The sequence below is a fragment of the Equus caballus genome, chromosome X (assembly GCF_041296265.1).
Source record: "Equus caballus isolate H_3958 breed thoroughbred chromosome X, TB-T2T, whole genome shotgun sequence".
Classification (NCBI taxonomy): Eukaryota; Metazoa; Chordata; class Mammalia; order Perissodactyla; family Equidae; genus Equus; species Equus caballus.
The window spans coordinates 124,682,377-124,701,126 of NC_091715.1; the positions used below are offsets into that span (position 1 = coordinate 124,682,377).

At 38.4% G+C, this 18,750-nt stretch overlaps 1 protein-coding gene across 1 annotated transcript in view; it reads right to left on the minus strand.

Moving 5' to 3' along the window:
• Positions 1-18,750, minus strand: part of ZNF280C (zinc finger protein 280C) — an 88,301-nt gene that overhangs the window by 29,743 nt on the left and 39,808 nt on the right. Inside the window, exons 11-13 of the mRNA XM_001491635.5 lie at positions 17,820-17,977; positions 17,038-17,138; positions 16,114-16,260 (exon numbers count right to left, since the gene is read on the minus strand). Coding sequence (XP_001491685.2) covers positions 16,114-16,260; positions 17,038-17,138; positions 17,820-17,977 — 406 coding nt within the window. The remainder of the gene's footprint in view (positions 1-16,113; positions 16,261-17,037; positions 17,139-17,819; positions 17,978-18,750) is intronic.

Consider the following 18,750-nt stretch of genomic DNA (forward strand, 5'->3'; position numbering starts at 1 on the left):
CACAGACTCAGGGTGAAGGGGTGGAGGACAATACTTCAAGCAAATAGCAAGGAAAAAAAGGCAGGTGTTGCAATTCTCATATCAGACCAAGTGGATTTCAAAATAAGACAGGTAAAGAGAGACACAGAGGGACAATATATAATGATCAAAGGGACACTTCGTCAAGAAGAAATAACGCTTATAAATGTCTATGCACCCAACACAGGAGCACCAAGATTCATAAAGCAACTATTAACAGACCTAAAGAAAGATGTTAAAAACAACACAATAATAGTAGGGGACCCCAACACCCCACTCACATCAATGGACAGATCATCCAGACAGAAAATCAACAAGGAAATAGTGGAGCTGAATGAAAAACTAAAACAATTGGACTTAATAGACATATATAGATCACTCCACCCTGAAGGAGCTGAATACACATTCTTCTCAAGTGCACGTGGAACATTCTCTAGGATAGACCATATGCTGGGAAACAAGGCAAGCCTCTACAAATTTAAAAAAATCGAAATATTAACAAGCACCTTCTCAGATCATAGTGCTATAAGGCTAGAAATTAATTACAAGAAAAAAGTTGAGAAAGGCACAAAGATGTGGAGACTAAACAACACACTACTGAACAAGCAATGGATCACTGAAGAAATTAAAGAAGAAATAAAAAAATACCTGGAAACAAATGAAAATGATAGCATGCCAAACCAACTCATATGGGATACAGCAAAAGCTGCATTAAGAGGAAAATTCATCACAATACAGGCACATCTTAACAAACAAGAAAAATCCCAAATAAGCAACCTTAAAGCACAGCTAACTGAACCAGAGAAAAAAGAACAAATGAAGCCCAAAGTCAGCAGAAGGAGGGAAATAATAAAAATCAGAGCAGAAATAAATACTATTGAAACGAAAAAGGCAGTAGAAAGGATCAATGAGACAAAGAGCTGGTTTTTTGAGAAGATAAATAAAATTGACAAACCACTAGCCAGACTTACAAAGAAAAAAAGGGAGAAAGCTCAAAATAAACAAAATCAGAAATGAGCGAGGAGAAATAACAACAGACTCTGCAGAAATACAACAGATTACAAGAGAATACTACAAAAAGCTATATGCCAACAGAATGGATAACCTAGAGGAAATGGATAAATTCTTGGACTCCTACAATCTCCCAAAGCTCACTCAAGAAGAGGCAGACAATTTGAACAGACCAATCACAAGGAAAGAGATTGAAACAGCAATCAAAAACATCCCAAAGAATAAAACCCCAGGACCAGATGGCTTTCCTGGGGAATTCTACCAAACTTTCAGAGAGGCTTTAATACCCATCCTTTTCAAGCGATTCCAAAAAATTAGGGAAGATGGAACACTTCCTAACACATTCTATGAGGCCAACATCACGCTGATCCCAAAACCTGACAAGGACACCACGAAAAAAGAGAACTACAGGCCAATATCACTGATGAACATGGATGCAAAAATCCTAAACAAAATTTTGGCAACCAGAATTCAGCAATCCATCAAAAGAATCATACATCAGGATCAGGTGGGATTCATACCAGGGACACAGGGATGGTTCAACATCTGCAAATCAATCAACGTGATACACCACATCAACAAACTGAGGAATAAAAACCACATGGTCATCTCAATAGATGCAGAGAAGGCATTTGACAAGATCCAACAGCCATTTATGATAAAAACTCTGAACAAAATGGGCATAGAAGGAAACTACCTCAACATAATAAAGGCCATATACGACAAACCCATAGCCAACATCATACTCAGTGGGCAAAAACTGAACCCCATCCCCCTGAAAACAGGAACGAGACAAGGATGCCCTCTATCACCACTCTTATTTAACATAGTACTGGAGGTCCTGGCCAGAGCAATCAGGCAAGAAAAAGGAATAAAAGGAATCCAAATAGGGAGGGAAGAAGTGAAACTCTCGCTGTTTGCAGACGACATGATCTTATATATAGAAAACCCCAAAGAATCCATTGGAAAACTGTTAGAAGCAATCAACAACTACAGCAAAGTTGCAGGGTATAAAATCAATTTGCATAAATCAGTAGCATTTCTATACTCCAGTAATGAACCAACAGAAAAAGAACTCAAGAATACAATACCATTCACAATCGCAACAAAAAGAATAAAATACCTTGGGGTAAATTTAACTAAGGAAGTGAAGGACCTATATAATGAAAATTACAAGGCCTTTCTGAGAGAATTGGATGACGACATAAGGAGATGGAAAGACATTCCATGTACATGGATTGGAAGAATAAACATAGCTAAAATGTCCACTCCACCTAAAGCAATCTACAGATTGAACGCCATCCCAATCAGAATCCCAATGACATTCTTTACAGAATTAGAACAAAGAACCCTAAAATTCATATGGGGCAACAAAAGACCCCGAATTTCTAAAGCAATCCTGAGAAAAAAGAACAAAACGGGAGGCATCACAATCCCTGACTCCAAAACATACTACAAAGCTACAGTAATCAAAACAGCATGGTACTGGTACAAAAACAGGTGCACAGATCAATGCAACAGAATTGAAAGCCCAGAAATAAAGCCACACATCTATGGACAGCTTATCTTTGACAAAGGAGCTGAGGGCATACAATGGAGAAAAGAATGTCTTTTTCAACAAATGGTGCTGGGAAAACTGGAAAACCACATGTAAAAGAATGAAAATTGACCATTCTTTTTCACCATTCACCAAAATAAACTCAAAATGGATTAAAGACCTAAAGGTGAGACCTGAAACCATAAGGCTTCTGGAAGAAAACGTAGGCAGTACACTCTTTGACATCAGTATTAAAGGGATCTTTTCGGACACCGTGCCTTCTCAGAGAAGGGAAACAATAGAAAGAATAAACAAATGGGACCTCATCAGATTAAAGAGCTTCTTCAAGGCAAATAAAAACAGGATTGAAACAAAAAAACAACCCACTAACTGGGAAAAAATATTTGCAAGTCATATATCTGACAAAGGCTTAATTAATATCCTTAATATATAAAGAACTCTCGCAACTCAACCACAAAACATCAAACAACCCAATCAAAAAATGGGCTGGAGACATGAACAGACATTTCTCCAAAGAAGATATACTGATGGCCAATAGGCACATGAAAAGATGCTCATCATCGCTGATCATCAGGGAAATGCAAATCAAAACTACACTAAGATATCACCTTACACCCGTTAGAATGACAAAAATATCTAAAACTAATAGCAACGAATGTTGGAGAGGTTGCAGAGAAAAAGGAACCCTCATACACTGCTGGTGGGAATGCAAACTGGTGCAGCCACTATGGAAAACAGTATGGAGATTCCTCAAAAAACTAAAAATAGAACTACCATACGATCCAGCCATCCCACTACTGGGTATTTATCCAAAGAGCTTGAAGTCAGCAATCCCAAAAGTCCTGTGCACCCCAATGTTTATTGCAGCACTGTTTACAATAGCCAAGACGTGGAAGCAACCTAAGTGCCCATCAACAGACGAATGGATAAAGAAGATGTGGTACATATATACAATGGAATACTACTCAGCTGCAAAACAGAACAAAATCATTCCATTTGCAATAACATGGATGGACCTTGAGAGAATTATGTTAAGTGAAATAAGCCAGCGAGAGAAAGATAAGCTGTGTATGAATCCACTCATACGAGGAATTTAAAACTATGGACCAAGAACAGTTTAGTGGATACCAGGGGAAAGGTAGGGTGGGGGGTGGGCACAAAGGGTGAAGTGGTGCACCTACAACATGACTGACAAACATTAATGTACAATTGAAATTTCACAAGATTGTAACCTATCAATAACTCAATAAAAAAAAAACTGAAAAAAAAAGAATAAAAAAAATTACGTCAATTAGGTTCCAATGGGACAAGTCCTATACCATTTGTAGTGTGAAAGCTTTTTTAATTATAAATTTGAAGTATAAACTATTCAAACATATGATACCGTAAAAATGAGCTATACTATATTTTTATCCTTGAAAAGAGCAAATTCTTTTTGATTTTTCTTATTTCCATTTGTTTCACAAGTTGGCAAAATGAACTGAAATTTCTAAAACCAAACAAATTTAACCAGACACTCCCCAAAAAGCTATGTTATAGAAATGGTTGTATAAATCAGTGCTGTCCAACAGAACTTTCCACGGAATGATAATGTTCTATAGCTTACTGTCCAATACGGTATCCACTAGCCAAATTTGGTTATTGGGCACTTGGAATGTGGTAAGTGCAACAGTGGAACTGATTTTTAAATTTTATTTAATTTTAATTAATTTAAATTTAAATTGACACATGTGGCTAGCGGTTGTGATATTGGAGAGCATGGGTATAGAAGCATCAATCAGAACAACTCATCCCAATCTACTGCTTGACTGTGTTCCTTCTCAAACCCAGTCCTGTTATTTTACTAATGGTAAATAGGACCCAAGAGAAATCTAAGTCATTTGCTCATAGCTACTCAGTGTTCTTTCTACTATATAGTATCAATTGCAATATTTATGTATATGCTCTTATTAACTTAAAAAATATATTTTATATTCATATGTAAATTTAGAACACAGAAATACAAAAGAATATTTTCCCTAAAGCTGGATCTCTACAGGCCCATCACTATTTCCATTTAAAAGACAAATAATCAGTCCGGTGGGTGCAGCAAAATGGCGGGGTGAGCTGACCCGGGATTCTCTCCCCTCCAAAATACAACAAAAGATTGGAAGAACTGAATTTCAGAGAATAAACATAATGCCAGCTTGTTAGAGACCTAGAATACCAAGAAGGCGGAGATCATAAACCTAGCTTTATACCTTCCGAAGCGCTGGAACCGTAGGAGAGGACATCGCTCCCTCCCCTAGAGTCTGCGATGGCTGCGGCGCGGGTCGGGAAGGAGCGGGGGAGGGGCCGCGCGACCGGAGGATCATCCGGGACTCCTGCCGCTGATTCGCTGATTCAGTGGAGACCCGCTGATGGGGGGGAAAGCTGACGGGGGGTGGGGGTGGGGGCAAGCTTCCGTCCGCGGGGACCCTATAAATCAAGGGCCTTGGGAGACCAGAGAACAGAACTGATCTGAACCCAGACCGGTGCGCGTGTGAGTAACAGCCCCTCCCCCCTAACAAAGCCAGTGGGCGCAGCCATCTTGCCCCGAAGGCGGAGAGCTAACACGCCGCTCTCGACCCCCATCTAGTGGCGACAGGCTGTAACTGCAACTGAATTCTACCACCATGAGAAAAAACCGCTCCTCTACCATCCAGCAATTTATAAAAGCCCCAGACCAGAAGGAAAACAATAAAAACACAGAATTAAGTCCTGAGGACTTGGAATTAGGTAAACTAAGTGGTAATGAATTCAGAGCAGCTATAATCAAAAAACTCAATGAGGTAGAGAGAAAGATAGAGAAACAAGCCGAGTTCTGGAGTTACTTCACAAAAGAGATTGAAATCATAAAGAAGAATCAAACAGAATTACTTGAGATGAAAAACACAATGGACCAGATAAAACAGAATACGGATTCCCTGAATGCCCGTGTAGACAATACAGAGGAGCAAATCAGCATAATCGAGGACAGACAGGCTGAATGGCGCCAGACAGAGGAAGAAAGAGCCCTAAGAATTAAAAAAAATGAGGAAAATCTCCGAGAGATAATGGATTCAATGAGGAGTAAGAACATAAGGATCACAGGAATTCCCGAGAATATGGAAAAGGAAAATGGAGCAGAAGGTGTGCCTAACGAAATTATTGAAGAGAACTTCCCAAATCTAGGGATCAACGGAGAAATGTGTGTAGAGGAGGGTTTTAGATCTCCTAGATTTGTCAATGTAAAAAGACCCACGGCAAGGCACATAATAGTAAAGTTGGCAAATAGGAATGATAAGGAAAGAATACTCAGGGAAGTAAGAAAAAAAAAGAGAATAACCTATAAAGGAGCCCCTATCAGACTGTCAGCGGGTTTCTCTACAGAAACCCTACAAGCTAGGAGAGAATGGAGTGATATATTCAAAGCTTTAAAGGATAAAAACCTTCAGCCAAGAATACTCTATCCAGCAAGAATTTCCTTCAGATATGAGGGAGAAATTAAATCTTTCCCAGACAAACAAAAGTTAAGGGAATTTGTAACTAAAAGCCCTCCATTACAAGAAATCCTCAAGAAGGCTCTCATACTTGAAAAAAGAAAAAAGGGAGAAAGGGGACACAAGCCACAGACTAGGGAGACCGATGGATAGAACCAGAACAGGATAGCAAATACTCAACTATAGCATTAGGGTAAAAATAAGGAAACTACCAAAACAAGGACGATCTTAGCACTCTAACTACAAATTAATAAGACGAGTTGGAATAAAAAATGAAAATAATTATTTAGGAGGGGAAGAGCAAAGGGTCTAAATCAGTATTGGTCGAGTAAGTAAGAGACCACCAGAGAATAGACTATATTATACACGAGATTCTAAATACAAACTTCAAGGTAGACACTAAAATAAAGTACAGAACAGAGTCACAAATCATAGATAAGGAAAAATCTAAGAAACCCAGCATAAGAAATTGCAGTATTAAATGGATAGTCTAAAGCACACAGGAAAAGAAACACAGGAAAACAAGATAATGAGCGACAGATTGACAGCATTAAGTCCACATGCATCTATAATCACTCTCAATGTGAACGGATTGAACGCTCCAATAAAAAGACACAGAGTGGCAAAATGGATTAAAGAACAAGATCCAACAATTTGTTGCCTCCAGGAAACACACCTCAGCCCCAAGGACAAACACAGACTCAGGGTGAAGGGGTGGAGGACAATACTTCAAGCAAATAGCAAGGAAAAAAAGGCAGGTGTTGCAATTCTCATATCAGACCAAGTGGATTTCAAAATAAGACAGGTAAAGAGAGACACAGAGGGACAATATATAATGATCAAAGGGACACTTCGTCAAGAAGAAATAACGCTTATAAATGTCTATGCACCCAACACAGGAGCACCAAGATTCATAAAGCAACTATTAACAGACCTAAAGAAAGATGTTAAAAACAACACAATAATAGTAGGGGACCCCAACACCCCACTCACATCAATGGACAGATCATCCAGACAGAAAATCAACAAGGAAATAGTGGAGCTGAATGAAAAACTAAAACAATTGGACTTAATAGACATATATAGATCACTCCACCCTGAAGGAGCTGAATACACATTCTTCTCAAGTGCACGTGGAACATTCTCTAGGATAGACCATATGCTGGGAAACAAGGCAAGCCTCTACAAATTTAAAAAAATCGAAATATTAACAAGCACCTTCTCAGATCATAGTGCTATAAGGCTAGAAATTAATTACAAGAAAAAAGTTGAGAAAGGCACAAAGATGTGGAGACTAAACAACACACTACTGAACAAGCAATGGATCACTGAAGAAATTAAAGAAGAAATAAAAAAATACCTGGAAACAAATGAAAATGATAGCATGCCAAACCAACTCATATGGGATACAGCAAAAGCTGCATTAAGAGGAAAATTCATCACAATACAGGCACATCTTAACAAACAAGAAAAATCCCAAATAAGCAACCTTAAAGCACAGCTAACTGAACCAGAGAAAAAAGAACAAATGAAGCCCAAAGTCAGCAGAAGGAGGGAAATAATAAAAATCAGAGCAGAAATAAATACTATTGAAACGAAAAAGGCAGTAGAAAGGATCAATGAGACAAAGAGCTGGTTTTTTGAGAAGATAAATAAAATTGACAAACCACTAGCCAGACTTACAAAGAAAAAAAGGGAGAAAGCTCAAAATAAACAAAATCAGAAATGAGCGAGGAGAAATAACAACAGACTCTGCAGAAATACAACAGATTACAAGAGAATACTACAAAAAGCTATATGCCAACAGAATGGATAACCTAGAGGAAATGGATAAATTCTTGGACTCCTACAATCTCCCAAAGCTCACTCAAGAAGAGGCAGACAATTTGAACAGACCAATCACAAGGAAAGAGATTGAAACAGCAATCAAAAACATCCCAAAGAATAAAACCCCAGGACCAGATGGCTTTCCTGGGGAATTCTACCAAACTTTCAGAGAGGCTTTAATACCCATCCTTTTCAAGCGATTCCAAAAAATTAGGGAAGATGGAACACTTCCTAACACATTCTATGAGGCCAACATCACGCTGATCCCAAAACCTGACAAGGACACCACGAAAAAAGAGAACTACAGGCCAATATCACTGATGAACATGGATGCAAAAATCCTAAACAAAATTTTGGCAACCAGAATTCAGCAATCCATCAAAAGAATCATACATCAGGATCAGGTGGGATTCATACCAGGGACACAGGGATGGTTCAACATCTGCAAATCAATCAACGTGATACACCACATCAACAAACTGAGGAATAAAAACCACATGGTCATCTCAATAGATGCAGAGAAGGCATTTGACAAGATCCAACAGCCATTTATGATAAAAACTCTGAACAAAATGGGCATAGAAGGAAACTACCTCAACATAATAAAGGCCATATACGACAAACCCATAGCCAACATCATACTCAGTGGGCAAAAACTGAACCCCATCCCCCTGAAAACAGGAACGAGACAAGGATGCCCTCTATCACCACTCTTATTTAACATAGTACTGGAGGTCCTGGCCAGAGCAATCAGGCAAGAAAAAGGAATAAAAGGAATCCAAATAGGGAGGGAAGAAGTGAAACTCTCGCTGTTTGCAGACGACATGATCTTATATATAGAAAACCCCAAAGAATCCATTGGAAAACTGTTAGAAGCAATCAACAACTACAGCAAAGTTGCAGGGTATAAAATCAATTTGCATAAATCAGTAGCATTTCTATACTCCAGTAATGAACCAACAGAAAAAGAACTCAAGAATACAATACCATTCACAATCGCAACAAAAAGAATAAAATACCTTGGGGTAAATTTAACTAAGGAAGTGAAGGACCTATATAATGAAAATTACAAGGCCTTTCTGAGAGAATTGGATGACGACATAAGGAGATGGAAAGACATTCCATGTACATGGATTGGAAGAATAAACATAGCTAAAATGTCCACTCCACCTAAAGCAATCTACAGATTGAACGCCATCCCAATCAGAATCCCAATGACATTCTTTACAGAATTAGAACAAAGAACCCTAAAATTCATATGGGGCAACAAAAGACCCCGAATTTCTAAAGCAATCCTGAGAAAAAAGAACAAAACGGGAGGCATCACAATCCCTGACTCCAAAACATACTACAAAGCTACAGTAATCAAAACAGCATGGTACTGGTACAAAAACAGGTGCACAGATCAATGCAACAGAATTGAAAGCCCAGAAATAAAGCCACACATCTATGGACAGCTTATCTTTGACAAAGGAGCTGAGGGCATACAATGGAGAAAAGAATGTCTTTTTCAACAAATGGTGCTGGGAAAACTGGAAAACCACATGTAAAAGAATGAAAATTGACCATTCTTTTTCACCATTCACCAAAATAAACTCAAAATGGATTAAAGACCTAAAGGTGAGACCTGAAACCATAAGGCTTCTGGAAGAAAACGTAGGCAGTACACTCTTTGACATCAGTATTAAAGGGATCTTTTCGGACACCGTGCCTTCTCAGAGAAGGGAAACAATAGAAAGAATAAACAAATGGGACCTCATCAGATTAAAGAGCTTCTTCAAGGCAAATAAAAACAGGATTGAAACAAAAAAACAACCCACTAACTGGGAAAAAATATTTGCAAGTCATATATCTGACAAAGGCTTAATTAATATCCTTAATATATAAAGAACTCTCGCAACTCAACCACAAAACATCAAACAACCCAATCAAAAAATGGGCTGGAGACATGAACAGACATTTCTCCAAAGAAGATATACTGATGGCCAATAGGCACATGAAAAGATGCTCATCATCGCTGATCATCAGGGAAATGCAAATCAAAACTACACTAAGATATCACCTTACACCCGTTAGAATGACAAAAATATCTAAAACTAATAGCAACGAATGTTGGAGAGGTTGCAGAGAAAAAGGAACCCTCATACACTGCTGGTGGGAATGCAAACTGGTGCAGCCACTATGGAAAACAGTATGGAGATTCCTCAAAAAACTAAAAATAGAACTACCATACGATCCAGCCATCCCACTACTGGGTATTTATCCAAAGAGCTTGAAGTCAGCAATCCCAAAAGTCCTGTGCACCCCAATGTTTATTGCAGCACTGTTTACAATAGCCAAGACGTGGAAGCAACCTAAGTGCCCATCAACAGACGAATGGATAAAGAAGATGTGGTACATATATACAATGGAATACTACTCAGCTGCAAAACAGAACAAAATCATTCCATTTGCAATAACATGGATGGACCTTGAGAGAATTATGTTAAGTGAAATAAGCCAGCGAGAGAAAGATAATCTGTGTATGAATCCACTCATACGAGGAATTTAAAACTATGGACCAAGAACAGTTTAGTGGATACCAGGGGAAAGGTAGGGTGGGGGGTGGGCACAAAGGGTGAAGTGGTGCACCTACAACATGACTGACAAACATTAATGTACAATTGAAATTTCACAAGATTGTAACCTATCAATAACTCAATTAAAAATACAATAATAAAAAAAATGCAGAGATTAAGCATGCGGGTATTGAGAAAAAATGTAAAACAATAAATATTAATAATAGTGAAAAAAAAGAAAAGACAAATAATCAGGACCAGCCCCATGGCCAAGTGGTTAAGTTCGTATGCTCCGCTTTGGTAGCCCAGGGTTTCATTGGTTCGGATCCTGGGCATGGCACCGCTCATCAAGCAATGCTGAGGTGGTGTCCCATATAGTACAAGCAGAAGGACCTACAACTAGAATATACAACTATGTACTGGGGGGCTTTGGGAAAAGAAGAAGGAAAAAAGAAGAACATTATGAGAATCTCTTGTTCTAATGGAAAAACCCCACAAATAATCATTTAGGAAAATCAATTGAGGTAACATACAGGAATGCACCTATCAGTTACTGGTGCACAGCATGCATTTGATAAGTAAAATTTCTTTACAAAGTTCAAAGCAATATGCAAATATAATTTGTACTACTATTTTAGTTTCATCTTAAGACTATTCTAGAAGTATGGTGCTTTGGATCGTATCCTAAGTATAGGCAATGTAAACAGGTTCACCTATATGTGCTCATGACAGTGGCAGAGGGAAAAAAATCTCAGTCAAGAAACAGATAGGAAGGCCAGCCCCATGGCCAAGTGGTTAAATTTGTGCACTCTGCTTTGGCGGGCTGGGGTTTCACTGGTTCGGATTCTGGGTGCAGCCATGGCACCGCTCATCAGGCCATGCTGTGGTGGCATCCCACATACCACAACTAGAATATACAACTACGTACTGGGGGCTTTGAGGAAGAAAAGAAGAAGAAGAAGAAGAAGGAAGAAGAATGGCAACAGTTGTTAGCTCAGGTGCCAATCGTAAAATAAATAAATACATAAAAATTTCATTAGAAAATTATATATAAAAAAAAACAGATAGCAAGATAAGAGGACAGATACAAAGTTCCCCAGAGTACAATGCCCAGAAATGTTTTCTCTACCTGTACCTATATGTCATCTAGTGCCCTGATTTTAAATAGCATCCATCCAACTGCCTACTCAACATCACTACTTGCTCTCTAATAGGCATTTCAAATCATCATGGACAAAAATGAACTCTAGATTTCTTCCCATCCACCCTGCAAAAAAAAACTATGTTCCTTCCTTAGTCTTCCCAATATTGCAGCATATGGGAATGCCATTCTTGCAGCTGCTCAGGATAAAAGAACTTGGTCACACTTAACTCTTTCTTTCTCTCATATCCCACATCTAACCCATTAATAAAACTTGTCAGCTCTACCTTCAAAAACATAATCTTTCCACTTTTCATCACCGCCAACCAATGCCACCATACCAGACCAAGCCACTCACCTGGACTCTTGTAATAGCCTCCTACCTTCTCCTTGATTCCGGCCTTTCCTCCCAACAGTCTATTATCTCCATAGCTGCCACAGTCATCTCTCACATGCTTAAACCCTCCAATGGCTTTCCCTAACACTCCACAATCCTGACTCTGGCTTGCAAGGCCCTACACCACCTCCCTGCATTGTATTGCTACAACCTATTTCCTACTACTCTTCCTCCCATTTGTTTACCATGCTCCAGCCACGCTGGCCTCCTTGCTACTCCTTGAACATCTAGATATATGCTCACCTCACTGCCCACTTACTGTTCCCTCTGCTTGGAACATTCTCTCCCAGATATCCACATGGCTTACTCCCTTATTTCCTTCAGGGAGGCTCTCTTTGACCACCCCATGTGAAAAACAGAAACTCCTCCTTCATCTCCTAAGCCCTGGCACTCCCTGTCCTCCTGTGTTTTCTTCCCATGGTACTTGTCACCAGCTGGCATACATACGTATTCAGAAGTAACACACACCCACACCCAATCCTCCATCGTAATGCAAATTCCACAGGACACAAACTTTGTTTTGTTCACTTCTATAAAACAATCTCTGGCATACATTAGGCATTCAATAAATACTTGTTAAATGAATAAATAATGAGGCAGACAGCAAGAGACTGACAGAGTGCACATGAGAAGCAGGAACAATTTAACTATTTCAAAATGTCTGCCATTCCATTTAATGAGCATTTGCCCAGAGCCCTGAGATGGAAGACGTTCATTTACCATTTCCTCAGTTGGATTCAAGTCTTGCATATCTCTCTTACGCAAGTATGCTTGTGATGTGCTAAGGATGATGACAGTACAGTACATTTTTAAATAACATGTTCAACCAAAAAAAAATGGTCATCTGTTCCAAGGATAGAGAAAAAACTGTCTGTGTTAAACTTTTTGACAAGCATTATTTGGGTGACTTGAGAGATTTTCAAGGCTAATTCTGACTATCTGTGATCTCTGCCTTTAGACCTGATAGTGAAGAATATAGCTCTGTGGTAGAAGCTTGGGCTCTCAGTCAATTTTTGGCTCTGCCATTTATTAGACAGTGTGACACTGGGCAAGTTACTCTCTATAAAGCTTTGTTTCCTCATCTATGAAATGGAAGTCATCACATACCTGCCTTGTAGGGTGGTTATGAGGATTAAACAAGATAATGCAAGTAAAAGCACTGGCGACTGTCATAGGGCAAGTGATGAGTATATGTTAAGGGCTTATTATTATTATAAAGATCTAATGAGGATATTTAACACATCTGAAACCCTTCATCCTTTCTTAAAAGTTGTACAAACTATTTTGTTAGCTCTAAAATCACTCAAGACATAATAATACACTCTTTTTAGGAAAAAGTTACAACCAAAGTCTTCAAAAAGAATAGAATGAGCCATAGATTCAGCAATTCTTATTGTCCAAAATCACACTAGTATCATCTCAATTACATGGTTATAATTCTGGCCAGCTATGGTTTTTGAGTCTTTTGTGAACAATTATACAAATTGCAAATACTTTGAACGATGCCTGACGAGCTTTCTTATTAATAGATTCCTTCCTCTGTTGACTGTTGACTGCCTACCTCTCAGGTACTTCCAAACTTGCAAAGAAAATTGGGCACCCATGGTGTGTCAGTCGTCCCCAGACTACTCTCAGATTTGATGATTCAGCAGAATGACTTACAGGACTTAGAAGCTGTTATACTCACAGCTATGATTTATTACAGTGAAAGGATACAGAGCAGGATTAATAAAGGGAAAAAGTGCATTAGGTGGAGTCTGGAGGATACTGGCATCAGTTTCCAAGTGCCCTCTCCCGAGTGAGTTGCAGGAAGCAGGCTTAATCAATCTCCCAGCAACCAACTACAGCAACATGTATGGAGTGGTTTTTTTGACAGGGAAGCTCTCGAGTTTGAGCCCAGGTTTTTTTATGGGGTTCAGTCACCAAATCATCAGAGGCCCAGAAGAAAAGCAGATATTCACCATAATCATTTTCTCTGCAGAAATGATCTAGAAAAGCTGGTACAACATGGCTCAGGGGTCTAGGCATGCAAAACATTGATCAGTTAATAACAAAGGCTCAGTTTCCAGAAGTTTGCCAAAGGCCAGTTATGCAAGTAGACTCTTCTGAAAATGAGCACGATTTGAGCAACTCAGACCTGCTGGGCTAACTCTTTACTATATATGTGGCAGGTTCAGACATACAACTCAGGTTACGAACAGTGACTACAGATCAGGTAAACCACTCAAGAGACACAGTCCACATAGTGGGTCCATTCATCTCTTTCTTACCTCTCTAAGCATATATTACTCCCTCCACATCTATACCTCATTCTAGAGCTTAGCAAAGCACCGGAGAAAGAATTATGTTAAAAGCTTCATAATGAAATAGTCACAGCTACGGCTTTATATCTCATTCTTCCTTTCAAAATCAAAAGTCAAAAGATGAAATATACGGGAGCAGCCTGGTCGTGCAGTGGTTAAGTTTGCACATTCTGCTTCAGCGGTCCAGGGTTCACGGGTTAGGATCCTGGGTGCAGACCTACGCACCGCTTGGCAGGCATCCCACATATAAAGTAGAGGAAGATGGCCACAGATGTTAGCTCAGGGTCAATCTCCCTCAGCAAAAAGAGGAGAATTGGCGGCGGATGTTAGCTTGGGGCTAATCTTCCTCAAAAAAAAAAAAAAAGATGAAATATACAGCACCAAGACCAATTTCCCAAACTCTATTCCTTCAAGAAATGTTAATAGGTATTGTGCAAATAAAGGGTTCAATAGTCAAGTAAGTTTTGGAAACAATATATACAATATCGCTTGCTTGGAGATTTGTGATGATTTTTAGCATATTAAAAGCTCTGAAAAGTCCTGTTTTAAAAAAATAAACAAAAAACTATTAATTTTGTAAATCCAGCCATTTACTGAATTTCTTTTTCCAGGAATAACTTTGGAGTGGAACTTCTATTAACATCTTATAGAACACTGTTGGGGAAACCCTAGAGTAGACAGATTTTGCCAGAGGTGCTTAAAGGTGGGAAAACATACCAGGATAAAAAATAAGCATGTTGGTACCAACCTGGTCATAACAGAGGTTATCTTGAATATATTTGGATATTCTACTTTTATTATTTTTTCCAATTAACAACTACAAGTTGATTTCATGATTATCTAATGACTGGAACTGAAAGCAATGTTAGCACCAGTGCTGAATAAATTGCCCGTGACAACGCAATCAATAACCAGAAAATGTAATGAGCTGATCAGTTAGGAGGCAAAATTTGATTACATAATGAGATTCAGTAAATTTATTGACTTCTGATTTTGGCAAAGGTACCATTGCTCTTTCAAGCACTCAAGAATAGGCTTATTGTTTCATCAAAGTTTTCAGCCCAAGTAAGGGATAGTCTAATTGTGTCAGGAAAAGAACCAGCAAGCACAAAAGGAGAATTCAAGGGAAAGGTGCAAGCACTAATACTGACATTCCAGAAATTACATAGCAGAACTGGCAAAAGTCATCCAGGAAACAATTTATAACCTAAATATAGTTCTCTGGCATAGTTCACATATCTAGAAATGTGTCATTGTTGTTTCCTTTGTCACTGGCTGCTACAAAAGACCATTCTGGGTCACTGATGACACTCATATGTTTTCTCATAATAAAAAGTAGGCTAGAAAGTGGAGATAAACTTCGAAGAGAAAGAGGAAAACAGAAGATTATGAGTCCTCAATCTTCTCTTCCTCAGTTCAAACTTATCCTTTTCTTGCTCTTGATTAATTACCTTCAATATTATTCCCATTCTCACCACTCTTAGACCGCTGGAATATACAGCCTAAATGCTCCACTCATCTTCCCACTTCTCCTTTACTCTAGAGTTCCTATTTCTACCTATCTTCCAGAATTTTCACTATTCATGAGCCTCATCATCACCAGGAAGCAAACAAGGAAAAGAGGTGGAAGCTTCACAAGTAATTCACCATAAAGTATAAATTAATTGTGTCATTTGGAACAACTTTGCTTTTCTTCTAGAATAAATCTAACCAACGTTCTAAGTTTTACGTACATATATATATATATATATACACCTTTTCACTAAGACAAATGAACAAATGAGAACTGCCAAGTCTTACCTGATGCTTCATGTAATGATTCATGTAGGGGGTTGCCATTCTGCTAACCTTGAGGCAAAACGGACATAGCAAGTTTTTAGTGTTTTCATGGGATGCTCTAAAATGATTTTCTACATCAGCAAATGTTGATGACCTGAATTGGCAAACCTAGAAATATAAAGAAGGTTTAGTTTAACTTGAAAATTTATAACTTATGTGCTGTTATATCAAAGTAGCAATGAGGAGTTCTCTGCTTAGAGGAACATTACGTACTATTAATTCAGCTCTGCTGCCTATACAACCAAGAATCCTATGATTATGAGTAATAAAGATAATCTTCGAAACAGAAAAGTTATATTTTAAAGTTTAGGAATATATTCTTAAACATAACTAGATCCCCTTCTTTTCAGATCTACTACCCCCTACCTTGACTTGAATTTTCAAACTCTGACACCCCTTGTCTTATAAAATTTTTCTTGCTATATAAAATGGAATATTCTCTCCTTCGGATTTTAAATAGCATCCAGGCTATGACAGAGGCAATTTTATCTTTCTCTTGCTATCTTATTGGGAACCAGTTCAAATTCTGGAAAAACACTGGCCCCAAAGCATTTAGTTGAGTTCCCCATAACTAATAGCATCTCCTATTTCTCTGTCATGTCCATATTCTTCTCTGCACAGTAGGAAAGTCCATATCTTTGTCTTTCTCCAGCAGGGCATTTTGTTTGTCTAGTACAGGTGTCAGCAAACTACGGCCCACGGGCCAAACCCAACCCCTCCTCCCATACATGAGATAAACCAAGAGAGTTTCTGCTGTTGAAGAGGGTCTTCAATTTCAGTAACTCGTTTTCTTCAAATGGTTAAAAAAAATCAAAAGAACAATACTATTTCATAGCACATGAAAATTAAACAAACACCTAAGTAAGTGATAAAACGTGTGTGTACCTGGCAAATATATGGCATTTCACCGGGTTTATGAGTGTCCTTCATATGTTGTAAAAGAGTATGTTCTGTTTCAAATGATAATTCACAGATTTTACAAATAGCTGAAAGTGGGAGAAAAACACATTACACCATTTTAAGGATGTATATAAATAAAAGATTCACTTTGTACATCCATAGCAAGAGCAACAACAAGTAATAACAGGAATAGTAGAGGTGATGGTAGTTCCAACAATTCTATACTTGTTAACTCTGCAGCGCTACTTTGCTTGTATTAATTAGCTTACTTAATTCTCATACCATCACCGAGAGAGGTACTGCTATTTTTATCCCCATTTTTCAGACAAGGAACCTGACGCACAGAAAGATTAAGTAACTTGCCTGACATCTCGCAGCTGTATTAAGAGTCAGAGCTGGGACTGGAATCCAAGATAACTCCAGACTCTGTGCTTTTAACTATTATTGCAGTTACTTTTCTTGTTAGAGTATAAATCAAGACCATTGATTTCATGCTGCAAACCAGGGAATCTGAGTTTTCTAATTGAGCCCCCTACATACAATGCATGTGTTATGCCAAGAAAGTTTCTATTTACAAAAGGGACTTCAATTTTAGTAAGTAATTTTATCGAAAACTTTGTACAGGTTAAGACTTGTTTTTCAATTCTGCCCTCAAATTACAAAGTTCATTTCTTATTCTCATTTTTCTATCAGAATTCTTAAGATTCCTCATAGGTAAGATGATCGAAATCATTACTGTTCAGGACTTCAATGAAATTGTGACTTACTAGAAAACTCATGGGGGGTGTGCGTACTCTCAATGTGACACTGCAGCTGGAATGGTGTGGGATACTGACGGTAGCAGTGCTGACATGTGGTGTGGCTTTCCCAGCTCTCACTGTTCTGCTTCTCAAGTTCCAAATGGTGTTTCATGTGGTTCATAAACCTGTATATGATTGTCAAGAGATGCAAACACTCAGATTTATAATCAAAGAAAAATCTCGCAAATAAGCATCTGAACCTAAATGTTAAAAATGCAGTTGTAGGAACCGGCCCCATGGCCGAGTGGTTAAGTTCGCGCGCTCCGCTGCAGGCGGCCCAGTGTTTCGTTGGTTCGAATCCTGGGCGCGGACATGGCACTGCTCATCAAACCACGCTGAGGCAGCGTCCCACGTGCCACAACTAGAAGGACCCACAACGAAGAATATACAACTATGTACTGGGGGGCTTTGGGGAGAAAAAGGAAAAAAATAAAATCTTTAAAAAAAAATGCAGTTGTATTACTCAAAATAACCTCTCCAAAGCCATAAAGACTTCTAGAAAAGTGTGCGTATTAAATAATCACTTTCATTAAGTGGCTCAGTAAACATTTTTCTTTGCATCTTTGTTTTAAAATAATTCATTTATATAATTAATAGGAAAATAATTTGTTATAACTTTTCATCATTTCTGATTAAAAAATTCTTTTGTAAAGAAAAACAGCACGCTTCTTTTCCATACATGAAATATTACTTATATTTTAAAATAAAATACTTAAAGGAAGGAAACCCTACCACCGAAAGCAGCCACAATGCCAGGAGAAAAATCTTTTGAAGGCCTTAAGATAGACAATAGGTTTCAGCTGTTTAAAAGACAAATTATTAGCATTTTTATTTGTGTCTGGGTTTCTAAAGACACGTAATGGCAATTTTAATACCTATAATTACAAGAACCTTTGGT